Here is a 25706-nt window from a genome sequence, read left to right as displayed (position 1 = left end):
ACAGGACGGTCACACTTTAAAAAGGTCCTCCGGATCTGAATTGTATTTCCAAGAGAAGAGCAGATTTCTCTTAAATTCCCACAAGACTTTAAACTATGTACACTATGTACACTAGCGACAAAGGAGAAGCAGCCTTTTGAGTTGGGTGATTAACTGGACATGGGGAAACCAGCTAAAACCAATAGCACAAAGGGAGTTCGCACACTGTAGCATGATATTTGAAGACATGGAATACTGTCCTTAACATCCATGTGTATTGAAAAAATAAATGGCTGGCAAGAGCAAGTGGCACTTGGTTCAGTGCCTGCACCGTTTCCATTGTAATTGCTATACTGAGCCACTCTGTATTGGGGTTGGAGTAGACACAGGGTCGGGTTCCCTTTAGCTAGGGCATGTCCGTGCTTGAAAACACTGAGGCCTGTCTGGGCATGGATTCGCTTTGGACAGCCCACTGTACAGCTGCTGTACTATACCCCTGTTTATTCTAGCAGTGTGTGTACATACAGTAAGGAGGAGGTGGGGTATTTATTTATGGCTCAGTGTATCTATTCTAGACTGGGAAGGGTTAATCGCTGCAGCAGGGTCACTCCAGAGTTGTGTGTGTGTGTGCGTGCGCGTGGGGCAGTCTGGCTCAATAGCGTCTTTGTTTTCTTGGCTTTTGTTTTGTGTTGATCTTGCTGATCAGCCTCACAGTAGAAACTGATAGCATTTGAGTGGGGTGAAAATCAGCTTTTTATTTATGCATATGTGCAGGCATGCTCATGGTGATCGACATTGTTTCATGAATTCTCCCCACCCCACAGGTCCAGCTGCAGGTTCATCCCAATCTCTCAGCCAAAGAGGACGCCCTTCAGTACATCGAGGAGCTGATTCTGCAGCTCCTGAGCATGCTCTGTGTAGCACAGCCGCGCACAGTCCAGGACGTCGAGGTACAGCACCGTGCAGTGCGTGGAGCCAATGCCAGGGCGGCGCTCTTAAGAACCCTGAATGCACTGAACTCAGCCAGTGCTCTCAACCCCAGGACCTTAAACTAGGGAAGCGCCGAATATTAAAAAAGGGGACAGCCGCTATATATATAAAAAAACATTTTAAAGTGGCCACTAACTATTCCTTAGTGTCCCGTCATCAGCCGAAACAGTAGTTGAGTATTCATTTCATAACTAATGTCACTTACTCAATTTACTGCAGTCATGTGTGCATTTATCTGTCTGTCTGTCTGAAAACAGAATAAATGAGGAATTGGTTTGTAACGTTACCCTTGTGGTGTGTTCCTATCAGGAGCGTGTTCAGAAGACGTTCCCTCATCCCATTGACAAGTGGGCCATCGCCGACGCGCAGTCCGCCATCGAGAAGCGCAAGAGGAGGAACCCCCTGCTGCTGCCTGCAGACAAGATGCACCCGCTGCTGAAGGTAACCGGCTGCATCTGCCCTTCCTGAAGGGGAAAGCTGGGCAGCAAGCTTAATAGACTGCTTTCAAGACTTTATTTGGTGTTACTGTTTCCTTCGCGAACGACCATCTGGAGTAAAGAGCTTCGAGAATCTAGCCCCCGTGTTGCAGTCAGTCATTGGTTGTAATGCTCCTTCAATAACGCTGGGTTTTCTGAACGCTTTGAATAGGTTACAAGTTTGAACGGTTGGGAAACTCGACAGCAATCTCACCAACCCTTCTTTTTTCCCCCAGGAGGTCCTCGGCTATAAAATCGACTACCACGTGTCCCTGTACATTGTGGCTGTGCTGGAGTACATCTCCGCCGACATCCTGAAGCTCGCTGGGAACTACGTGGGCAACATCCGGCACTACGAGATCAGCCAGCAAGACATCAAGGTGTCCATGTGTGCCGACAAGGTGAGGAGGAGGAGGAGCAGGACTAGATGGGTGGCAGTGGCTCCAGCACACGGCTGCACTACCATGCTTACAGTACAGTTCAGTGCCCATGTTTATCGAGGTATTTACGCCAAGTTTTTTGTAAAAAGGAAAATAAAGCCGTTCTTGTTAAAATGACTAAAAGCAGGAACCCAGACGCACCTTTGCATCGGGCACTCTTTGAATTGTCCAAATAGGATTTTTACATGGCACCCGAAAAGATTCTGTCTATACAGTGTAAGAAATTCTCTTGCCCTATATTATATTAAGTGATTTTTGAGTAGGGACTATACAGAGCGTAGCACCAGCAAGGCCTGGGGGGTTTGTCTTGAGTTTACTGTGAATGAGCTGACAGTGATGCCAATACACTTCTACACCAGGAGCGGAATCAGAAAGGCCTTGGAGATCTGGAAGGGAGCTTCCCTATGATTTTTATTTGCCAGCCCTCTTTCTGCACAACGTGTGATTGATTGATTGCTAGTTAATGAGCAGTTTACCAAAGAGATTACTTTAAAATGTATTGCTACAGTGAACTAACAGGTCGCCAAGAGGGAGCATTTGAGACTCCGTCTTTATTAACAAACTATATTGTTTTTAATGATCCATTAATAACCGTGTCATTACATGTCTCTGTGTGTGTCTGTCTCAGGTGCTGATGGATATGTTTGACCAGGACGAGGACATGGGGCTGGTGTCTCAGTGCATGGACGAGCCCTCCTGCCCGGGGGAGCTCTCCTACGATGACCTGGTGCGCACGGAGATCGCCGAGGAGCGCCAGTACCTGCGCGAGCTCAACCTCATCATCAAGGTGTTCCGCCACGCCTTCTCCAACACCAGGCTCTTCACACCTCTTGTGAGTCCCCCAGGATCACTGCCCTCTTCGGGGGCCAGGCTGCCTGTGTGTGCATGCTCTGAGGTGTGATATGGTGTTAGGACTAGAGAGAACTGCAAGAAACATTAATAAGTAGAAACGTGGTGAAAAGGGACTTTATGCATTTTAAATGAGAGGGCAGGGGTGCCGTGCCAGGTGACTGTTAGCTAAGAAAATCTTCAAAGGGCAGAATGAGGTTTTAACAGCCCGTAATGAAATACGGCCTCCATTAGGGCAGAGTGATGGATGTTCCAGATCACTGCTGTGCAGAAAACCGCTGGAAACCTGAGGAAGAAAAACACAGCAGCACTCGGTAGTGACTGGGCTCCAGCAAGGGGCTGCCAAGAGGGTGTGATCTGCAGAGACGAGGACCCGCTTACAAACGGTTACCGAAAAAAATAATAATAGTAACGTTTTTACCAGATTTCAAATTGGAAATAACGTCTAAGGCAGGGGTGGCACTTTTACTCCCGGTATTTGTTCCAACCCTGTTCTAAATTATTTAATTGAACCAATGAAACCTTCATCCAGACTCTGAAGTAGTTCATTAAATAATTTTACCTGGTAAACCTGGAGTGGAGCGACCCACCAGGACCGTGATTGGACACCCCTGGTGTAGGGTAAAGTCCTGAGGATATGCATTTTCCATTGATTTAAAAAAAAAAATGTTCCTTTGCTCCATAGGATATCGAGGTGATCTTCAGCAACATCCTGGACATCCACGAGCTGACGGTGAAGCTGCTGGGGCTGATCGAGGACGCGGTGGAGATGACGGCTGAGGGCAGCCCGCACCCCCTCGTCGGAAGCTGCTTCGAGGACCTGGCGGAGGTCAGGAAGCAACCTCTTTTCTTTTTAATTGATATATCGGTTAACGTGAACAGACAAACGAGTTCTAGAGCGTTTGGTAAAAGTTCTTAACAGTCCAATGGTTCCTGTGCGGTCTCAGTTGCAGGGTTTTAATCTGTTTGCGCTGCGTGTCGTTTCTCTCTCTGCAGGAGCAAGCGTTTGATCCGTACGAAACCCTGTCCCAGGACATCCTCTCCCGGCAGTTCCACGAGCATTTCAGCAGCCTGATGGCCAGGCCTGCAGTGGCTCTTCACTTCCAGGTAACAGCGGCTCCCTCTCGCATGCCAGACCCTGATTTTAGAACCGTGCTGTACAGGGCTGCTTCACAGACCCTGATTTTAGAACCGTGCTGTACAGGGCTGCTTCACAGACCCTGATTTTAGAACTTATAGCTGTTAAGGCAAAAAGCAGCAGTAATACCTACCCTACAGTATGTACGCTTGCATAGCTGCCCTACAGTATGTACGCTTGCATTACAGTATGCACGCTTGCATAGCTGCCCTACAGTATGTACGCTTGCATAGCTGCCCTACAGTATGTACGCTTGCATTACAGTATGCACGCTTGCATAGCTGCCCTACAGTATGTACGCTTGCATAGCTGCCCTACAGTATGCACGCTTGCATAGCTGCCCTACAGTATGCACGCTTGCATAGCTGCCCTACAGTATGCACGCTTGCATAGCTGCCCTACAGTATGCACGCTTGCATAGCTGCCCTACAGTATGCACGCTTGCATAGCTGCCCTTCCTTCTATTGGCTGTGCATCTTTATACAAGCTATTGTAAAGCATGTGGTGTCGATTCACGGGAATGAGCCCTTACCAGGTTGTAAAATTAATTGTGAACGGAATGAAAAAAAAAAAACTGTGTTTGAATCGGCAACGCAAACCAAGCAACTTCTTTAACACGTAAGTTAAAAAGAAAGCTGCTAAACCCGACCTTGCTCCGTGTATAGCAGGGATGGAAATCAGACTCCCTGTTTCATAGCAGTTTCACCTGGTCCATTCCAGGAGACTACAACCGTTTCTTCCTTCTTTGTGAATTTGGCATAGCCAATAATCACTGCATTAAGTGAGGGCAGCAGTACCCGTTTGCAAATACGAAACTGCTGTTTGGGTCTGTGCTTTGAATGAGAACCTGTTTGAATTTCATGAGCAAAATACCTGGGGAGGAATGCTCCTGGCTCTCTATGTGAACTGGCTGTAAAGCTTACAGGTGCTACAGTGTAGTATAGTATAGTATAGTGTAGTGTAGTGTAGTGCAGTGTAGTGCAGTGGTCTCCTGCTAGATTCCTTTAAGCACCATCCAGATACCATTTATTTTTATACCCAAGTCTCTATCTCCTATCTGTATCCATTTACTTATTAATATGCGTCTCTCTGTATTAATTATTCACATGTGCAGAAACATCTTTAGTGGTAAATCAATGCTGGCTGGACAAACCTACGAAATGTATACAAATCAATGTAGTGTGCTATCAGTTTGTACAGCGTGCATCAGAGCGGTGTTTACAATAGAGACCGCCTTGCTTTTTTTTCTTTCCATTTTTATTCTTTGCCTCCCCTCTGCCTGCCTTCCTCCTTTCTCTATTTCTTTGCTTCCTTTCTCTTTTTCTAGGTCTCCATTTTTTCTTTCTCCCTCTTTTTCTTCGTCTTTCATTTTGTCTATCTACTCTCTCCTCTCTCTGCCTCTCTTTCCTGTTCCCTCTGCCTGCTTTCCTCTGCCTCCCCCTTCTCTTCTCCCCCTCCCCTCTCTCTCTCTCTCTCTCTCTGCATGCTGACAGATGAATGTCCCCTCTGAGACCTGCTCTCAGCCGCTGCACTTTGCGCTGTCTGGCATTGTGGGTAAATTACATCGCTTTTTAAAAATAGAAGCAGCCAGTAACACAAGCCCTCTGGTGTGTCAGATGAGAGAGAGATGAGGAGATGGATCTTTCAAAAGCAGAACGCCTGGAAATAAACACGCGCGTCTCCATTCCCAAACCATCGCATTAGGCATCAAAAGAAACACCTGTTAATGTCACAAAACCTGAACTAAGTCGTGGTGAAACTTGGTAACAGTTTAGACAAATGTTTCCCTGAGTGTCTTGGTATGTTGTATCAAGTGAATCTTGAGATGCCGTCACTGAGTAATTCAGAGCTTTAAAAGATATTCAGTAGTGCTAAAAAAGAAACTGAGTGGTTGATTTGATCGCCTATACCCTGCTGGAATAAGCCACAGCTGGATTTTTAGAACATTTTACAGCACCCAGGGAATCAGCCTGGGTTACATAACCCCCTTATTCTTCTTTTGGAATGGTTTGATGCAGGCATTCCCGGTTCTGTAAAATCCTCTAATAAAACATAACCCAGAAGGGTTTATTTACTGATGAAACCCTGGATGAACAAGTCTGACCATTTTTCTTTCCAGCAGCTTTAGCAGAGCTGCATAGGGACCTCCGCTGCTGTGCGTTCTCTCTCCTCTTTAACCAGGGCTTAACAAGAACAACCCAGGAACCGTCCACGTGTCGGGTTACAGAATAACCACGGACTGTTTTACAAGGCAGTGTCAATGAATTATGAATGGAGGCTAAGTACTGAAACCTCTCTCTGGAGAGCCAGTCCTGAAGGCTGGGGGGCTGGGGGGTCCTTCACATTCCTCCTTGAATCCTGAGAGCTTCGACCGGCTTGTTTAGATTGTTTGGTCAGGTTTAGGGTTAGAGGTCAGAGTCAATCGATGACTCCTCTGGGACTGATGAGGCTAGGAGGCGCCGCGTGTGTTTGTTAAAACCGACCACGTTGCTTTGGGACTCTCTGTGTAAAGAAACGTGTGCTGCATGTTAGCTTCTGGACTGCAGACCCTGCGTCGTTACCCAGCTTGACCTGAATTTCTTTATTCTCTACCATTTTGCCTCGCAGACATTAATGCTAGCAGACGTATTGAAGTTCAGAGACTATTCCAATCCATGGTACATGGTAGCCCACATCACAGGGGACTGAATTGGTTAGGATTGCCAAGGTGCAGCGCTGGAGCTCGGTTTAAATCCCCCCCAAAGAAAAAAAAGAGCAAGATTGTAATGAAGAAAAGACGCGCAATAGTAAATGCGCCTAATATTTAATAATAATAAATTATTACGAAAATAAAAACAGGAAGCCAGAACAGATGCTTTAGCCCTGCCTGGAATCAGCATGTTGTGCATTAGCCCTTTTGCACATTCCCACTTCTCTCCCATCAGTGCAGTAAACTGGGTTCTCTGTGCGTCTCTGTGTTCTTCTCACATTCCCACTTCTCTCCCATCAGTGCAGTAAACTGGTTTCTCTGTGCGTCTCTGTGTTCTGTTCTGAGTGCATTCTGTGCAGAATCCCTGGAAGTCACAGCCACAGCAGCGTGGTATTGATTAGCTGCCTCGGTCTGTCTGGAGGAGAGGGCTGTAAGAGATACCTGCCCTGCGGTGTCATTGAGCTGGCTACAGTAACACAGTCTGGACTGGTTTTCTCTGCTCCCCCCATGGGATAAGGGTTGCAAAGTTGTGATTTTTCATTTTCAGTAGCTTGATGTACTGTAGCACAGGGCCTTGTGTGTAATATAAATAGTGCAGTACTGCTGTTTTCTTATTGATGTTATTAACTTGGTTCTGCTCTGGCCTCTGAACCTCTGTTCTTGTCTTCCAGTCGATCGCGGAGGGGTTCAAGGAGGCGGTCCAGTACGTCCTCCCTCAGCTCATGATGGTCCCAGTCTACCACTGTTTGCACTACTTCGAGCTGCTGCAGGTAACACAGGGGTGAGGGGGAGCTGCCTTTTTAGAGCATTTTACAGCACTGCGGAATCCACCTTGATAGCATCAGTCACAATTTTTTTTTTCATAGGTAATCCCAGACTAGCAAAGCACATGTGGTTGATGCAATCCAGGGTGATTCCTCCGTGCTGTAAAATACTCGCTCAGTGTTTACATTGTGGCTTACCCCTATCAAGTCAAGCAGACAAACTGTTTCAGCCTAGTGCCTTACTTCAGAGTATGCTGGCGAAGAAACTTGTGTGCCGGCCGCACTTTTCTTTAATAACCTAACGTTGCTGGAGGCGTGAGGGAGTGCCGTGTTTCTCAGCAGGCAAGTCGGCGCATAGCAGCACCAGTCACCCTGACAGCTGAAAACCTTGTTATTCAATAGCTTTTATTTCACTGAAAACCTGCAGAATTACTCGCCTTGCTTCCAGTAAAGGTCTCTCTCTGGGGAGGCAGCCGTGCGCGGAGGATATCACTTGCCTTCCTGGTATATTTTGCATTCAAGTGCCCTCTTGTGGTCAGAGGGGTCTAGAACATCATTCAAACTAAGATATAGTTGTTTTTTTTGTGTTGTCTTTTTTAAGTACGGTTTACAGATTTGATATTGCGTTATTAAAAGTTGTAAAAAGAAAGACACTTTCAAGCAGGAGAGACGGAGCCAGATTGGTCAGGGTCTTTGCAACCAAAGTGCAGTTTGGTTTAAGAAAGTAAAGCTGTTGCTGTTACTCGTCACACAGCACTGTATTGCTTTTTATTTTATTTTTTTATTTTTTGCTTTGTAACTTAAGTGTTTATGTTACTAAAGAAAAAGGTGTAAACTTTTTTTTTTTTTAGTGTAAAGAATCTAATTTTTTATTATTAATTTTGCCAGCCCAGCGCCCGGGCCCATGTTAGTCAGTTTGAATGGATTGTCTCAAAGTGGCGTGCGTGTCTCTGAGTTCACGCAGTCTGTAACTTGCTGTATTGTCTCTGCAGCAATTGCAAGAGCGAAGCAAGGACCAAGAAGACAGGGAGTGTTTGAAACAGGCCATCACCGCCCTCCTTAATCTGCAGTGCAGCATGGAGAGGATCTACAGCAAGAACCTGCCGCGACGCAAGCCAGGGTGAGAGGCACGAGCAGCATGCAGGGGGACACCAGGGTGAGAGAGGGACAAGCAGCATGCAGGGGGACACCAGGGTGAGAGAGGGACAAGCAGCATGCAGGGAGACACCAGGGTGAGAGAGGGACAAGCAGCATGCAGGGGGACACCAGGGTGAGAGAGGGACAAGCAGCATGCAGGGGGACACCAGGGTGAGAGAGGGACAAGCAGCATGCAGGGGGACACCAGGGTGAGAGAGGGACAAGCAGCATGCAGGGGGACACCAGGGTGAGAGAGGGACAAGCAGCATGCAGGGAGACACCAGGGTGAGAGAGGACAAGCAGCATGCAGGGAGACACCAGGGTGAGAGAGGGACAAGCAGCATGCAGGAGGACACCAGGGTGAGAGAGGACAAGCAGCATGGAGGGTGGTGTATGTGCCTCGTTTTATATAAAATCAATTCGCAATCTTCTATGTTCTGCGTGTAAACCAGTTCTGAGCTGGAATCAGATTGGGGGTTTTAATCCGATTTTTGAAGTGCACGCAGGTTCAGAAGCATTCAATTACAGAGAAGTTCTTCGCTTTATTGGCAGTATCGAGGCCATCTTTTCTTGTGCTGAGAATATCTTAACATTTTTTTTTTGTTTTTTATGCATCCGCTTTTCATCTGTAGTGGAATAACTGCATTTTCCGAAAAGCAAAGAACTTAGAAGAAAGTGGGGACCAGTGATAATGTTGCTAGGGCTAATAAGATGTAAGCCAATAGTTTTAGGAATCCTTGGTCAGCACTCCTTGTCTTTTGAAATAACTGCATATTCCAAAATTAAAGTGTAAAATACATGCAAAGAATGTAAATATCTTAGAAGAGAAGAAAACGTGATAATGTTGCTGGGGCTCACAAAATGTAAGAAAAACGTACCTGTTTTAAAACCTTGGGTAGCGCTCCTTCAAAAATAAAGCGTTGCCGCATTTTGCCCTCACCCAACCAGGGAGCCCATGTACCGCCTGTACGGCCGGCAGGTGCGGAGCAAGCAGCTGGCCATCAAGAGGATGAACGAGATCCAGAAGAGCATCGACGGCTGGGAGGGCAAGGACATCGGGCAGTGCTGCAGCGAGTATATCCTGGAGGGCCCCCTGTGCCACACGGGGGCCAAGCACGAGCGCCACCTCTTCCTGTTCGACGGGCTGATGATCAGCTGCAAGGCCAACCACGGCCAGTCCTCCCGGCTGCCCGGCTCCGGCAGCGGCGCTGAGTACCGGCTCAAGGAGAAGTTCGTCCTGCGCAAGGCGCGCATTTCCGACCGCGAGGACACGGCCGAGCTGCGGCACAGCTTCGAGATCGCGGGCCGGGAGGAGGGCGGCGTGGTGTTCTGGGCCAAGGGCGCGGAGGAGAAGGGGGCGTGGATGGCAGCCCTGGTGTCTCTGCAGTACCGCGGCACGCTGGAGCGTATGCTGGACGCAGTGCTGCTGAGCGAGGAGGAGGCCCAGCCCCTGCGCCTGCCCTCCCCGGAGCTGTACCGCTTCGCAGTGCAGGACTCGGAGGAGAACATCGTGTTCGAGGAGCGCGTGCAGAGCAAGACCGGCACGCCCGTCGTGAAGGCGGGCACCGTGGTCAAGCTGATAGAGAGGCTGACCTTCCACATGTATGCAGGTAAGAGGGGCTCAGGGCCACGGGTCAGATCCAGGGAAGCCAGGATTATATGAAACGTCATGTCTGTCACCAGGGATGGAAATAAAGACTCACTTTGCATAGCAGTTTGGTCCATTTCTTGTTTAACTGAGTTTAATAAGACACACCTGATCCTGTTGCCTCTGCACTGCGGCTAGTCAAGCACATATTAAAACCTGGAATAAATCCAAGAAACGCCCATTTCAGGTTGAGATTGTTCTTATGAACAATGCTAATCTGAGGGGGGTGATACTTTTACATAATAACATATAGTAATAACATAAACTTTCACTTCTGTGTCAACTGCCAATTTAAAAGAAAAAGACCATGTCCATGATCCCTGTGAAATGCTGACTTTTGTATTTTATTTTTAGAAGTAGACGGTAAAGCGTTTTTGCCTCTAACCGAGGGACCCTTTCTCTTTCAGACCCCAATTTCGTGCGCACTTTCTTGACGACGTATCGTTCGTTCTGCAAACCACATGAGCTGCTGAGCTTGTTGATGGACAGGTAAGCAGCGGCAAGCGTGCGCACAGAGATGCCAGCAGAGATCTCAGTGTGGTGCATAGCAGCTAGAAATAACATGGTGCTGGGTTTGAGAGTGCTCTGCAATCCTCTGATGCAGATCCTCCGGCGTCAGATCACATGTATGTATGTATGTATGTATGTATGTATGTATGTATGTATGTATGTTTTGTATCTTGCAAGTTCTTGCGTTTTCTCAAACACATGATTCATAATGATCTGCTGCCCTGCCTTTGTGATCTATCCTGGACCTCTTTAAAACATTGTTAAAATAATAAATTCTCTCTCTCGTGTCAGGATTGAGATCCCGGATTCCGAGCCCTCCGAGGCGGACAAGCAGGCTCTGTTGAACGGGGAGCAGCCGATGGCGGCTGAGCTTCAGAGGTTCCGCAAGGAGTACGTCCAGCCAGTGCAGCTCCGGTACGCAGCCGCTTCACAACACAGCACTGAGGAACAGTGCAGCTTCACAACACAGCACTGAGGAACAGTGCAGCTTCACAACACAGCACTGAGGAACAGTGCAGCTTCACAACACAGCACTGAGGAACAGTGCAGCTTCACAACACAGCACTGAGGAACAGTGCAGCTTCACAACACAGCACTGAGGAACAGTGCAGCTTCACAACACAGCACTGAGGAACAGTGCAGCTTCACAACACAGCACTGAGGAACAGTGCAGCTTCACGACACAGCACTGAGGAACAGTGCAGCTTCACAACACAGCACTGAGGAACAGTGCAGCTTCACGACACAGCACTGAGGAACAGTGCAGCTTCACGACACAGATACAGCATTGAGACTCAGTGCAGCTCGGGTACACAGCAGCTTCGATTCCAGTAGGGTAGCTATTAAAATAAATAAATAAATTCTGTGCAATATTAGATACCATACTAGGAAACAAAATAAACTTTTCCAGGTGTTCTTACCACCAAGTTTGATTTCGCGCCATGTGACTTTGCAGCCACGCAGACTTTATTATTGTTTTATTTGATGTTTTCCTCGCAGGGTTCTGAATGTATTTCGGCAGTGGGTGGAGCATCACTTTTACGACTTTGAGAGAGACCATGACCTGCTGCACAGACTGGAAAAATACATCTCCAGCCTGATTCAACTCCGCGGTGAGTAGCTTAGTGGACAGAAATTAAAGCTCCCCTTTTAGTGTGACGTGTCTCTGAAACCCATGTAACACGAGGCAACTTTCAGGAAACTTTTCTAGCCAATAGTTGCAAAAATAGTATAGCAACATCTGCAAAGAAGTGTTACGATCCGTTTTAAGATCGTCAGCCTTAATCGGTGTTCTTTTGCTGCTGTTTGTAAAGGGAAGTCCATGCGGAAGTGGGTGGAGTCCATTAACAAGATCATCAAGAGGAAGATCCAGACGCAGCTGAACGGAGTGAGCCACAACATCACCTTCGAGAGCCCGCCCCCACCGGTGGAGTGGCACATCAGCCGCAGCGGCCAGACCGACACCTTCGACCTCATGACCCTTCACCCCATCGAGATCGCACGCCAGCTCACCCTGCTCGAGTCTGACCTCTACAGGTGAGTGCCGCGCAGCGCGGGCTCGGACCGGCGGTACACAATCACGATCGTGGTGCCGGGAGAGCTGTTCGTGCTGTTAAGATAATCGCTGCATTATAGATGGGGGTTGACATGTCTGTGACCAAACAAATGTATACAGACTAGGGCAGGGCTGGCCAAAGCTGACACTTCCACTCCTGGTCTTTGTTCCAGCCCCTGTTCCAAATTGTTTAATTGAACCAATTGAACCTCTATCTAGACCCTGATGTAGTTCATGATATAATTTTACCTGTTTAACCAGGAGTGGCCCTCCACGACCGTCATTAGACACTCCAGGATTAGGCTATTTTCTTTATTTTTTTTATTTGTTTATTCCAGTTTATACCTTCTGACCCTGTTTGTTTGTTTGTGAATCTGTACCTGCTGTCCTCCTCTGTTCCTGCAGAGCCGTTCAGCCCTCGGAGCTGGTGGGGAGCGTGTGGACCAAAGAAGACAAAGAGCTCAACTCTCCCAACCTGCTCAAGATGATCCGACACACCACCAACCTCACGCTGTGGTTTGAGAAGTGAGTGAGTGAGCAGAGAGCGGGGGCACAGGCGGGGGGCCAGAGCAGGCCTGCATGGAGGTTCAGGTGTACTATAGCTAGAGATGGGAATAAGACTCCCGTGGCATGGCAGTTTAATCCATTCCTGGTTTTACTACGAGTTTAATTCCACTCCCTGAGCTTGTTACCTATACACTTTTGTCTAATCAAGCTTGCATCAAAACCTAGGAAAAGCTGGCAGTTTTGCAGAGAGCAGCAGTCCGCACAAATTAGTCTTTAATGGTTTAGAGCTCAGTGTGATTTAATTGTGCAGCTGTAGTGACACACTCCCTCCTGTGCTGTTGTCACTGTACAGTGACGCTCTCTCCCTGTGCTGCTTGTGCTCAGGTGCACCGTGGAGGCTGAGAACTGTGATGAGAGGGTAGCTGTGTTCACACGGATCATCGAGATCCTGCAGGTATTCCAGGAGCTGAACAACTTCAACGGCGTGCTGGAGATCGTCAGTGCCATCAACTCTGTGCCTGTGTACAGACTGGACCACACCTTCGAGGTGAGAGAGAGAGAGAGGGTACGCACAGGCAGAATCGCAGTGTGATACAGACAAACACACACAGTAACACAGTAACACAGACACACTGTCGAGGTGAGAGAGAGCACGCACAGGCAGAATCGCAGCGTGATACAGACAAACACACACAGTAACACAGACACACTGTCGAGGTGAGAGAGAGAGCACACGCACAGGCAGAATCGCAGCAAGACACAGACAAACACACACACACAGTAACACAGACACACTGTCGAGGTGAGAGAGAGAGAGAGCACACAGGCAGGATCACAGCGAGACACAGACAAACACACACAGTAACACAGACACTTTCAAGGTGATGCAGGGCTGGGGCTCACACAGAGAGAGAGATAGCACACAGGGACACAGGCATGTAATGAAAGGCATGCAGCTTGGCTGAAATCCCTCTCCTGATCACACACCCACATTATTTGTGTGATGTTAGTTTAAAATAACTGTTGTATGGTTGTGATACTGGAGAGGGGGTTTTCTGATGTGCTGCTCTGTTAACTGTGCATCTGCGTCGGTGAGCTTTCCTATACCACAGTGAAAAAGACAATGTGGTCACTACATCGTTAAATAAAGGCTGTTGATTGATTTAATTGGTTGATGTCCCGCAGTCTTTTTCAGGGTGATGTCCTTTGTTTCTGCATTTATTGGTTTAATGAGAAGAGGATTTAAATTAGCCAATTCCTTCTGGAATATGCGTTGTGATGCCTCTCTGAATGTCTCTCTCTCTCTGTCTCTCTCTGGGTGTCTTGTCTTGTCTGTCTTTCATCTGGGAGACTGTAGAGACAGGATTTACTGCACTTGCGTCGTTCTTTGTTATTTTGTAGCACGATTTACATATAAAAAAGTTCTAATAATTCCCCTGATTAACAGGCGGTGCCGGAGAGGAAGAGGAAGATCTTGGAGGAAGCGGTGGAACTCAGTCAGGACCATTTCAAGAAGTACCTGGCCAAGCTCAAGTCAATCAACCCTCCTTGTGTGCCTTTCTTTGGTGAGAAGGTTCAGGACTTCTTAAACTGGGTTAAAAATAAATAAATAAAATCCAGGCTGGATTAAAGAGAGCGCTGTACACTTGTTGTTGCAACAGCCTGCCTGACTCTGTCTGTCTGACTCTGGCTGCCTGTCTATCTGCCTGCTTGTCTATCTGCCTGCCTGCCTGACTCTGTCTGTCTGACTCGGCCTGTCTGCCTGCCTGTCTGTCTGACTCGGCCTGTCTGTCTGTGTTCTCCAGGGATTTATCTCACCAACATCCTGAAGACTGAAGAAGGGAACCCTGACTTTCTCAAGCGCCACGGGAAGGAGCTCATCAACTTCAGCAAGCGCCGGAAAGTGGCCGAGATCACAGGGGAGATCCAGCAATACCAGAACCAGCCATACTGCCTGCGCGTGGAGCACGATATCAGGGTAGGTGCACCAGAACTGGAGACACCATAATACCAGATCCAGCCATACTGCCTGCGCTTGGAGTCCAAAATCAGGGTATCAAACACAATAATACCAGAACAGTAGATCTAATAATACCAGAACTTCTCAAAACAAGTGATCAGATAACACCAGAACCAGTCATGCTGCCTGCAGTGAGAGTCCGAAATACCAGAATCTACTGTATCGAAATCAAAGACCCGTCAATACCAGAACCTATCCACAGGTAAATAAAAATGTGTATCCAGGAGACCCTGATTTCCCTTTATTTTGTCGTTTTCAGAAGTTCTTTGAGAACCTGAACCCCATGGGCTCCATGAGTGAGAAGGAGTTTTCAGACTACCTGTTCAACAAGTCCCTGGAGATAGAGCCCCGCAACTGCAAGCAGCCGCCTCGATTTGTGAGTTTCCAAGCCTTGTGCACGGACAGAAGCAGAGAGACGCAGACAGAGGCTGGACGATGATGGGAGTTTCAGTGATCAACTAACAGCTAATTGCGATTATCATAAATCGTGCTTAAACTGACGTTTAATTAGGAGGTTCCTTGATTAAGAAGGTTATGAAGAGGAGAACCTGAAAATCTGTTTAATTTGGTGTAGAAATCTCTTCACAGTATATTGCAGCCGCTTCGTTCGTAGTGCAGAGTGCAGCTCTATCTGTGCATCTGTTCTGTTCTTGATGATACAGGGATGGAAATAAAACCTTTTATATAGCAGTTTGATCCACTCCTGGTTTTACTAAGACACCTGAGCTTGTTACCTATTCACTGTGGCTAATCAAGCTTGTAGTAAAACCTGGAATGGGTGAAACTGCTGTGCAATATGTCTTAATCCCATCCCTGGTGTGTGTTTTTGCCCCCAGCCCAGAAGGACCCTGTATTCCCTGAAGTCCCCGGGTATCCGGCCCGTGCGCCACACCTCCACCTCAGGGACCCTGAAGGGGCACCCCGTCCCGCTGGAGAGAGAGCCCCCCCACAAAATCACCTTCCGCAGCATCGCTGAGACAGAGCCTGAGATACCGGCCACGGTGCCCGCCTCCCCCAACACCCCCCCCACCCCCCCGCAGTCCGCCTCCTCCTCCTCCGAGCTGGGCTCCGTGTTCCTGGACATCGACCTCAGCAGCTCCTGCGGTGAGCAGCGCACCGGCGCGCTATCCCCTCTGACCCCCCCCGTGACTCGCTCTCCGTCTATCAGTTTGGATGAGTTTGAGCAGAGAGCAGAGGGGTCTGCATTGTGGATGCAGCAATGTCTTTTTCTACCCTCTCTATCTCTCCTTTTCTCCCTTGCTCTTAATCTCTCTCTCTCTCTCTCTCTCTCTCTCTCTCTCTCTCTCTCTCTCTCTCTCTCTCTCTCTCTCTCTTCCCCCCCCCCCCTCCCATTAAACAGGCCATTGTGTCTTTATATTATAATCCCTGTAAAGTATAATTCACTTCACATCACAATACAGTATAATGTATGTCTTTCTTTCTTTCAGGTAACAGCAGCATGTTTGCTCAAGTTCTCTTGCCACATTCAAGTAAGTATTTATTTGAATTTAATGATATGTCATTTAACTTCATTTAAGATAGGGGTCCCCCTGTTGAATTAGAGCTGTTTGATTTCTCTAAGTAACTTTCACACGCTGTTTGTTGTAAGAGGATGTTGCGTTGCCATCACTCTGCTTTTGGATTTTCAGGTATACTTCTCTATATAATCTGCTACTGCAAAAGAAATCATCATTGTTTTCGTGTGACAAATAAAAATCTAATTTTTGTAAACCTGGAGATTGTGAACACAGTTCTGAGGCACACAACACAATCCAATACAACGTGACTCGCGCTTTCATTCTTGGAAGTGGCTGGCGAGTTTATCTTCACACATAGTTTCAAGGCCTTCTGGCAACACGTCCTGATAACACCAAATCCCAAAACAACACCGCAGCATGACAATCCGTAAAAACACACACGTTGGTAATAAAATCAGACACACGTTTTGACCTTTTTTTTCTTTAGTGGTTTATTATGTGACACGGCACCGCAGCTTACAGATTTGTGACCCCTGACCCCTCTCTGTCTGGTCTGTTTCCTCAGAGTGGCACTCCAGTTCCTGTGGGAGTCTCAACCGGCTCAGCGAGGAGCTTCTGAGACCGCCGCCACCCCTCCCTCCGCGCAGGAGAGACACCCTCACAGAGTCCAAGGTACAAGCAGGGCATTGATATTAACAAGGGCTTAGCGAGGGCTGCACCCACTCTGCACAGTTGAGACCGAATACAGCGATCAGTATGGTTTAACATGATGTGTTTTGAATCAGTATGCTTTAACATGGTGTGTTTTGACATGCAAGTCACCGAGCTCACTCTTTGCTATTGTGTTTTTTAAATTTTTTTCAAGATGGGTCCCTGGTGGTCGGACAGCCCTCCAGCCATCCCCCCCAGACTGCCTCCTACTCTGTCCAGGACCCAGCCCCGAGTGTCTGTCTACAATGGGCCCAGCGAGGGCCCCCTGCCCAGCCCACCTCCCCCTCCTCCCAGGGACCCCCTGCTGGACACCACTCATCCCGTGCCCACGCGGCCGCCCGAGATCTTCATCAACTACCCCCTGAACCTCCAGCCGTCCCCTGTGGGGCGCTTCCACTGGGAGTTCAGCCACAGCACCCCCGGCTCCCCCAACACCTCGCCTGGCACGCCCTCCCCCCGCGTCCCCCGTCGCTGCTGCCCGCTCAGCGCCAGCCAGACCAACCTGTGCCAGCTCCCACCCCCTCCTCTGGCGCCCCCAGTGCCCCCCAGACAGAACTCCAGCCCCCAGCTCCCCAAGCTCCCGCCAAAGACCTACAAGAGGGAGCTCGCTCACTCACCCCTGCACAGACTGCTGCCGTTGGAGAGCGCAGAGACCAGCCAGTGAGGCTGCCCCCAGGCACACAGCCCCCTGCAGGGGGGAGAAGACACTGCAGTGTGAATTGCATTGGGGTGCACTGTGTTCGGCTGCTTTGGGGTGGTGGGTTGCATTCTGTTCGTCCTCGCAGTTTGAAATCACACTGGAAAGAAGTGACAATGCCTTGTGGAGTGTTATTTTAAATATTTTTTCCTCAAAAAAAAAAAAAAAGACTATTGTATCGATACAGATTCTTCTCTTTTTTTGTCTTTTTTTTATTATTTTTTTTTAAAGCTTTTCAAAAAAAGTTTAAAAATGCTACTGATTGTAAAAAGTTCTCTTTTCTTATTTTTTTTAAGGAAGACTGTGCTCCACTTCCTTGCTGTGCCTTTCTCCTTTCCTCCCTCTTTCTCTCCCCCTCCCTCTTGTTCTCACCCCCTTCTCTCTCCTCTCCTCTCCTCTCCCTCTCTCACACACCCTGGCACACCGCCTCTCAGGGGATCAGGAGCTTTGCCTTGACTCCAAGCCTGCAGTGCCAACAACACAGCAGTGCCAGTACAAGCTCCTGTAGGACTGTAAACCACCTATTACTCTGCAATGAATAGTAATGTGTGAGTAAGATGCTGTTGCCATGGATTCGTGTCCCCCCAGAGACGATTGAAACTGTATGCCTCCCTGTGGCATTCAGCACCTTAGGGGGTGCAATACCAGATAGTGTGCATTGGACGATGGCCGAGGAAAGCGCCCTATAAAAACCATGGTTAATTATCAGTATACCTGCTGACTGGAATATGCAACAGAATATTTTTCAGCTCAACCCCACAATCAAGGCTCGAGCTGAGGGATTGAAGGAGGAGATCTTAGCTGGGGTGAGCCTTGCACTCCACAGCAACCAGCCTTGAAATTCACCAGAACAAGCAGCAGTACATTCAGTCAGTCAGTCACACGCACACTGCTGCTGGACACGTTTGTAACAGCGTGTTTTAAAGAGTGACTTGGTCTGGGTCTGACGTATCGAGAGATACCCGAATGAAGAATCCTCCTCCTTTAGATTCACGGCAGTCATCACATTCTTTTATTTTCACATTACAAAACTACCTGAAAAAATCTCCTTTAATATATTTTTGAACAATGCAAAAGAAATTATTGAAAAACATTTTGTGTTCTCATAGCAACATTTTTTTATTGATAGATAGATAGCTTGCCATGCAATCAACCTTTCGCTATGTTAGTATGTTGCACTGAGCCATTGCAGGAAGATTGCGTCTTTGCAGGACCAGAAATCCTCTTATTTAAGCTCCAGTAGTGGCCTTCAGTCTTCAGAGGTGAAATCAGACGAGGAGGAGGAGGAGAGACTCTGGGAAGAGATGCTCCTGCTGTCCGGACTCTGGGAAGAGATGCTCCTGCTGTCCGGACTCTGGGAAGAGATGCTCCTGCTGTCCGGACTCTGGGAAGAGATGCTCCTGCTGTCTGGACTCTGGGAAGAGATGCTCCTGCTGTCCAGACTCTGGGAAGAGATGCTCCTGCTGTCTGGACTCTGGGAAGTGCAGGAGATTTCTGAGCAGCCCGGATCTGTGGAACTTGCCTGCTGATGTTGTGGAAGCTCTGTAACGGGATGTCTTAAACCCCTCCCAGTGTGTGCTGCTGCAGACAAAACACTACAGACTGAGTGTGTTTTATTTTTGTTACAGATACATTAACAATGTAGGCTTAACCTTCTGAAATTCTGAAACGAAGACTATCCAAAAAATGCACTAGTACTACTAATGTCATTGTTATAATTATTGTTATTATTACTGCAGTTCAGAAGCTGGGTTATCCTAACGTAAGCCATTTTTGGGGAATAGAATTTGATAAGCAACACATGCTTCTCATTGTGCCTGTTTATTTATATCTCAATCAAGGTGTACACAATGAATCTAAAATGGGTTGCCTAACCTAATTAACGTTTAGAACAAAACTTTACACCACAAATGGTGATTTGGTGTGGGTGTGTATATAATATATACACACACACATACAAATATATATATATATACTGTATGTGTGTGTGTGCGCAATGCTCCCTTCAGAGTCCCCAGCGAAGACCGGCCTACTTCACACAGCCAGGACGTGACCCTCCCTGCGCTGTGTGGCCCGTCCTGCGCTGTGTGGCCCTCCCTGCGCTGTGTGACTCGCTCTGTGCACCGTGCACCACGCAGCTGCTCTTCTAACAGGTGAGCCACTCGGAGACCCCCCCCCCCCCCCCCCATCAGTTTTAATTAAAAACAACAACAAAAAATAGGTAGGGTTTGAAATCGAGGACACGTCCTCAGTCTTCTACGTTTTCTTAAAGTAAGCCTTGTCTTATCTCTCTCCCTGTCTCCCTGTCTCGCTCTACCTGGCTCTCTCTTTCTGCCTCCTCTCCCTGTCTGTCTCTCTCTTCCTGGCTGTACCTGTCTGTCTCTCTCTCCCTGGCTGTACCTGTCTGTCTCTCTCTCCCTGGCTGTACCTGTCTCTCTCTTTCTGCCTCCTCTCCCTCGTTGATTTTGTACAGTGGTGGAAATCACTTTTTTTATTTAATGGTCTGTGGCCTTTTAACTGTGCTTTGTAATCATGTTCTCATTGAGATTAATGAAATAAACCACCCCAGTCTTAACTTTGACATGTTTGCACTCCGTGCCTCGGTTATAAGAGCTTGAATTCCCTGTGCAATGACTGTTACGCAGAAGATTTGAGGGGGGGTATTGTATTCATGGTTTTGTTTTTATGATTGTTATAAATGTGTCACTGGTTTTATTTGAATAAAGGTGAATCTGTTTGGAATTGAAATTCAAGATGGGAGAAGTTTTTAATTAGCCACACAGGGTGTCTTTTTTTTTTTTTTTTTTTACAGTGGCTACCAGGAATCCACGTGGATTCCACTAATCCCATGGTTTTAGGGGTGACCACCGATAAGGTGGTTGATGCAGTCCAGGGGTGTTTCACCATTCTGTGTGGCTCATCCAGCTGTTGCTTATCCCAGCAAGGCACAGCTTTATAAAATCAACCCCTAGGGGTTCCTGGGAGTCAGGAGCCAGGGACGAGCTGATGCCTCGGTGCCGTCCCGGCAGACTGTGAGGACCATCGGGCTGCTGCTGCCTGGGTGTTCACTGCAAGACAGAACCAGGGAGACGACGCTTTGACTTCCGCTGGTACACAGAACCTGGCACTTCCGTGCACGGCAGTCCTCGGGCCAGTGGAAGCACCCAAGGAGACGCGATACAATAATGATCACCAAAACTAAAAGGAAAAATAAACCCGCTCTGAAGTCATCACAAATTCCACGGTGGAGACAAATCAATACAATTAAATAAAAATGAAAATGCACGAAGCTGTAATTCAGTGCTTTATCATATTTAATATAAAAACATCAAACAATAATAAAGATCTGGGTTTCAAGCCAGGAGGCTGCTGGGAGCAGTCAGCCCCTCCTGGTGCTCGGGCTGGGTGACAGCACGTTTGAGAAGGGAAGCTGGGCGCACAGTTTATTACAGGTGCGAGGAGGTCATGAAGCTGACCCCATTTTGGCTCCGACACAGAGTCGCCGTCAGGTTTTAAACCCATAGAACCGGCTGAGCCACCATGGAGCAGCCCGGGCTGCAGTTTCATTGGACTCCCTGCTGTAGTACCCATGCCTGGCTTGGCGGGCTGTTTCTAACAGTTATACCGCGCTGCAGGGGGCAGTGTTGTCTTCGCATTCCTCCAGAGAGCCCAACCCTGTTTAAAAACATATTTCAAACTGTAAGACGGGTTTGCATCGGTAGAGTGGTGCTTCCTGCTGTAGAATTGGAGTCAGAAATACTGTGTTGGAGCCTTGGAGCATTAAGAATGATCGGAGTACTACTCCATAACATAAAAAAAAACAAACAAAAACATAATGGCTATTTTGTTTAAGCTCTCGCCGATGTCGTACAAACATAAACGCAGACAGCAAACTTATAGCGCTGGATAATAAATCACGTTGCACGCTCCCAGTCGGACTGCATTTGACTGCTATGGGGAGGGGGCGTGTCTGTCTGCGAGTAGTAGGCAGAGCTGATTGGCTGGCACGTTCGAATGTGAGTTTTTTAAATCTCTCCGGTGACGCATCAACTCGGCAGCAGCGGCAGTGTATTTGGTAAGTTCAGTAAATGTAAAATATTCTCTACAGAAACGCAAGCTGTTTGTACATAAATTACAGTGTGGTTATGCTGTCCAGTTATACGAGGCTTTTTTTATATTATTGGATTGTTTCAAACACGGCTTGTTAGTACATTTGTTGCAACACGTCGTTGATTTTTATTAATAATTTACATATTGTTTATTCTGATATTGATTTGTGATTCCAGCTTTATTATGGGGTGTAGTTTTATTACATTGCAGCGAAAAGGTTTATGGATCACCAAAATTAAAAGCATGTTCCTTTTTTGTGTGACATCTTTAGATAAAGATATCCGCAACAATATCTACTGTAAATCCAAGAAAATAAATGCGCAAATGTTATTGACTTCACGGCAGCTCCTGCAGACGTGCATACTGTCTCTATCAAAACACTGAACATTACTATAGAATGCGCAACACAGAACTATGCGAGCCGACTGAAATCGAGCGCAGCGCATAACACACTGCCCGACGCGACTGAAAAATCGCGTCGCTATTAGAAGAAAGAAGAAGATGATTATGTGTGGATTCAGAGAAGGGCTGGGCAGGGCCATGGTCACATGACAGCCTTCATGACGTAAGACTTTATCTCGCTACCAATGCATTCAGCTACTTGTAGAGGTAAACGAGGGGACTCGGGTAGGATCGGGCGAAGTGTCTCACGAGTAACCCCCAGCACTCTGTAGCGCACAGCTGTGTACAGCAATACAAAAAAAAACAACTGTGCTCGACTCGTTTTCATTCTCTCTCTCCAGCCCAGTCCTTCCCGTCAGGATGAGAACGAGCGAATTCGACTCCTCAGACGAGGAGGAAGAGGAGCAGAGTCAGCTACAGATCTCCTGGTAAAACCTCACACCCCTCTCCCGTCTAACCCCGCTCCGTCCCGGTTACCCTCACACCCCTCTCCCGTCTAACCCCGCTCCGTTCCGGTTACCCTCACACCCCTCTCCCGTCTAACCCCGCTCCGTTCCGGTTACCCTCACACCCCTCTCCCGTCTAACCCCGCTCCGTTCCGGTTACCCTCACATACCACACTGCTTTCCTGTTATTCCCAGCACACCCTGCTGTCGTTGCAGCTGCCTGGTTTTCAGTGTTCCCTTGTGTTTTGCAGGTTATCCCTGTCGGTCGTGGGCAGCTCCCAGGTCCTGGGCATATGTGCCCTGCCAGGTAGGACGAGTGAGCACTGATTACAGCTCCTGTCTTGTTTAGGGATTGTTTTAGAGAAGGGAGAAATCTAAAGTGAACTGATCAAGTGTCGGTCTGACAGCATTAGGGGTGTGTGTGTGTGTCAGCTCAGAGTGCGGGCAGCAGGCAGGCATGTTTAATAATGTGGGTGTGAATCTGTCAGTTTCATTTAAATCCCTGGGATGGGATGCCAACTGACCCGGTCTCCTGTTTTTTTTTTTTTTAACAGGGTGTAAATTTAAAGACGTGAGACGGAATCTACAGAAAGATATAGGTAAGATTGTTTCAGATTGTATGACAGGCGGATTATCTCTGCCATTCGCTTTCATTGAGAATCCATCGTTTTGCAGTCCTGCGATCAGAGCGCTCCACAGATCTGATCCACCCCCCGTCCCGTGCCTTTACTGGGGCGCCCTGCTGACGTGCCAGTTTGTTTGATTCGTAGGAGAGCTGAAGGCACAGGGGGTGCAGGAGGTGTTTGTGTTCTGCACGCGCGGGGAGCTCAGTAAGTACCGCGTCCCACAGCTCCTGGACTCCTATAGGCATCTGGGGCTGGGCGTGCACCACCTCCCCTTCCCCGACGGGAGCGCTCCGGAGCTGGGACAGTGCTGCCAGATCCTGGGGGAGCTGCAGGAGAGCCTGGAGAGCAACCGCAGGACCGTCATCCAGTGAGTACCGACACAGGATCAACACTGATACTGACACTGACATAGACTCGACCCTGACCCTGACCCACAGACTCGACCTTGACCCTGACCCTCACCTGTTTGAGGATTCTGAGGTATTGTCAAGATTTTATTTATACCCCCAGCCCCCCCCGGTTTGGCGCATGCCTTCACCATTCTCATCTCTGTGAGTTTCTCAGATCTTAAGCTGTAGATTCACTGCCTCTGTGTCTGAAGTCCCTGTGCTAATAGTGTACCGAGGATTCACAATCTGTAGAGTAAGTGCAGAAGATCATTTTCAATCATCTTGAGCTTCTTTCTAACGCTTCCCTCTTTCTTTCAGCTGTTATGGAGGTCTTGGCCGCTCTGGCTTAAGTAAGTGTTTATTTCTGAAGCCGGAGATACACGTGTCAATGCAACAATGACTGTACATAGCAGAGCCAAATTGAAGGGTGCGATTTTGTAAAGTGTGCACAGTAACAACCCTTCAGTGTGTATTATAGTAAATACAAAACAAATCAATAAATAATATTAATAGTGAATTCACAGTCCAGATGATTTCACATTGAAACAGGGCTAGCAGTGGTGATGGGAGTGGCTTGCTCGTTGGGTTCTGTCTGTAGCCAGTGGTGTAGTCTGAAATCTGAAGGAACCGCAACGCCACTAAAATACAGATTCTCTTAACAAGAATTAAACAAATTCACATTTTATTTGCATGCTGAACATCTAGTAACACATGTAGTAGGCAATGCATTCATCTAATTTCTACAAGTGTTTCTACAAAGTGTCTTTCTCAGTTTATACAAAATGCTTTACTTTACGTGTGTGTGCGTGCGTGCGGGGGTGTGTGTGTGCGGGGGGTGTGTGCGTGCGTGCAGGGCTGTGTGCGTGCGGGGGTGTGTGTGTGCGTGCGTGCGTGCGTCAGTGGCACGACGGTGGTCTCTGAGCTGCCTGTAGAATCCAGTACCGGGACTCTTTGTTGGGTACTGAAGCGGAGTGTTTTGTGTTTGGTTCAGTTGCTGCCTGCCTCCTGCTGAGGCTGTCCCACTCCCTCACCCCGGAGAAGGCCATCGAGCTCCTCCGAGAGCAGAGGGGACCCGGAGCCATTCAGACAGTCAAGGTGAGTCTCCATACAGCGAGTGTGTGTGAGAGTGAATCCAGCGAGTCTCTGTGTGTGTGAATGGGAGTGTCAGTGAGTTAGTGTGTGTGTGTGTGTGTGTGTGTGTGTCTATATGAGTTAGTTAGTGTGTGTGTGTGTCTATATGAGATAGTTAGTGTGTGTGTGTGTCTACATGAGTTAATTGGTGTGAGTGTGCGAGTTAGTGTGTGGCAGGCGTTCTCAAAGTCAAGGTTGGGTATTAAGGCCCCTTCTATATATAACAGCCACAGTGCACTGTATTAACGTCTGTTAAAAAGTCTCAAATAAATTAGTCAGGACGTTCATTTAGAGCTCCTACAATACAGTGCATACACCTCTCTTATTTTCACAAACGCTGCACACTTTGCAGAGTGACACTGCAGACGTGTCTATTGACTTGTCTGAAGTGTTGTGCCCGCAAAGAGACATTTTTAGATCTATTTTATTGTGAAGAAATTGCAATAGAAATTAAATAATGACCTTTTTTTTTTAGCAATACAACTTCTTGCACGAGTTCCGGGAGAAGTTCACAGAACACCAGGCAGCAGAAGAGGATTCAACAACAAGATCTGTTTCAAGATAAAGATTTAAAACATCAAAAAAAGAACTTTGGTGGGCCCGAGCCACACATTGGTCTCTGTGTGAGTGAGAGCGAGTCCAGGGAATACGATTCCCTCGAATGTGGGAGCTAATTTGTCTTTGCCCTGGACTAACAGTGTCTCTTGATTTCTGGATTTCTTTGTTATTCTTGTCACTTGGTGACAGTGTTGGTGTGGCTGCATGATGGGGTGCGCTTGGATGAATGCTTCTAATAATTCGGAGCACCTTCTTTGTTTTACACTTTTATTACTTTTCCAGGGAATGGTGCGGCTCTATCTCTCAGATCTATTGATAATATAGAATTACAGTCTTTTCAGATTACTGTTTTTGTTGGAAGAATATTAATGCTACTGGCTGTATATATAGATATATATATATATATATATTTTTAAATATAATTCTCTGGTTGAAATAACTTATTGCCGTTGGTGT

General features: G+C 47.6%; 2 protein-coding genes across 3 annotated transcripts in view; both read left to right on the top strand.

Moving 5' to 3' along the window:
- The window catches only part of LOC117973927 (son of sevenless homolog 2-like), a 34460-nt gene extending 14124 nt beyond the window's left edge, over positions 1 to 20336 (top strand). Inside the window, exons 3-24 of the mRNA XM_058986535.1 lie at positions 804 to 929; positions 1279 to 1410; positions 1682 to 1846; positions 2514 to 2717; positions 3420 to 3563; positions 3731 to 3841; positions 7233 to 7331; positions 8318 to 8445; positions 9411 to 10072; positions 10518 to 10599; positions 10912 to 11034; positions 11620 to 11732; positions 11934 to 12156; positions 12581 to 12700; positions 13067 to 13229; positions 14130 to 14247; positions 14488 to 14660; positions 14962 to 15078; positions 15539 to 15806; positions 16151 to 16192; positions 16746 to 16852; positions 17046 to 20336. Of these exons, the coding sequence (XP_058842518.1) occupies positions 804 to 929; positions 1279 to 1410; positions 1682 to 1846; positions 2514 to 2717; positions 3420 to 3563; positions 3731 to 3841; positions 7233 to 7331; positions 8318 to 8445; positions 9411 to 10072; positions 10518 to 10599; positions 10912 to 11034; positions 11620 to 11732; positions 11934 to 12156; positions 12581 to 12700; positions 13067 to 13229; positions 14130 to 14247; positions 14488 to 14660; positions 14962 to 15078; positions 15539 to 15806; positions 16151 to 16192; positions 16746 to 16852; positions 17046 to 17555 (3930 nt within the window). The 3' untranslated portion in view covers positions 17556 to 20336. The remainder of the gene's footprint in view (positions 1 to 803; positions 930 to 1278; positions 1411 to 1681; positions 1847 to 2513; positions 2718 to 3419; positions 3564 to 3730; positions 3842 to 7232; positions 7332 to 8317; positions 8446 to 9410; positions 10073 to 10517; positions 10600 to 10911; positions 11035 to 11619; positions 11733 to 11933; positions 12157 to 12580; positions 12701 to 13066; positions 13230 to 14129; positions 14248 to 14487; positions 14661 to 14961; positions 15079 to 15538; positions 15807 to 16150; positions 16193 to 16745; positions 16853 to 17045) is intronic.
- On the top strand, positions 19667 to 25689 carry LOC117416477 (cyclin-dependent kinase inhibitor 3-like). Of its 2 annotated transcripts, none has more exons than XM_058986589.1 (8): positions 19667 to 19741; positions 22442 to 22528; positions 22798 to 22853; positions 23101 to 23145; positions 23317 to 23539; positions 23880 to 23911; positions 24553 to 24656; positions 25168 to 25689. In XM_058986589.1, exons 2-8 carry the CDS (start codon positions 22461 to 22463, stop codon positions 25255 to 25257), a joined length of 618 nt encoding a protein of 205 aa, XP_058842572.1. In that variant the 5' UTR covers positions 19667 to 19741; positions 22442 to 22460; the 3' UTR covers positions 25258 to 25689. The 2 variants fall into 2 exon arrangements, with proteins under 2 accessions (XP_058842572.1, XP_034783464.1); XM_034927573.2 differs by lacking the exon at positions 19667 to 19741 and adding an exon at positions 21318 to 21663.
- Positions 25690 to 25706: the final 17 nt, after the last annotated feature.

This window comes from Acipenser ruthenus, chromosome 15, assembly GCF_902713425.1.
Source record: "Acipenser ruthenus chromosome 15, fAciRut3.2 maternal haplotype, whole genome shotgun sequence".
In the NCBI taxonomy this organism is placed as follows: domain Eukaryota; kingdom Metazoa; phylum Chordata; class Actinopteri; order Acipenseriformes; family Acipenseridae; genus Acipenser; species Acipenser ruthenus.
Note: the sequence above shows the minus strand (reverse complement) of the source record. Positions and strands in the feature narration are given on the sequence as shown.

Bases quoted from the DNA above. Each gene is read 5' to 3' on its own strand.
- LOC117416477 (XM_034927573.2), top strand. From the start codon at position 21,542: ATGGGGAGGGGGCGTGTCTGTCTGCGAGTAGTAGGCAGAGCTGATTGG. The intron at 23,146-23,316 runs GTAAGATTGTTT...TTTGATTCGTAG, and splicing joins GAATCTACAGAAAGATATAG to GAGAGCTGAAGGCACAGGGG. The intron at 23,912-24,552 runs GTAAGTGTTTAT...TGTTTGGTTCAG, and splicing joins TCTTGGCCGCTCTGGCTTAA to TTGCTGCCTGCCTCCTGCTG.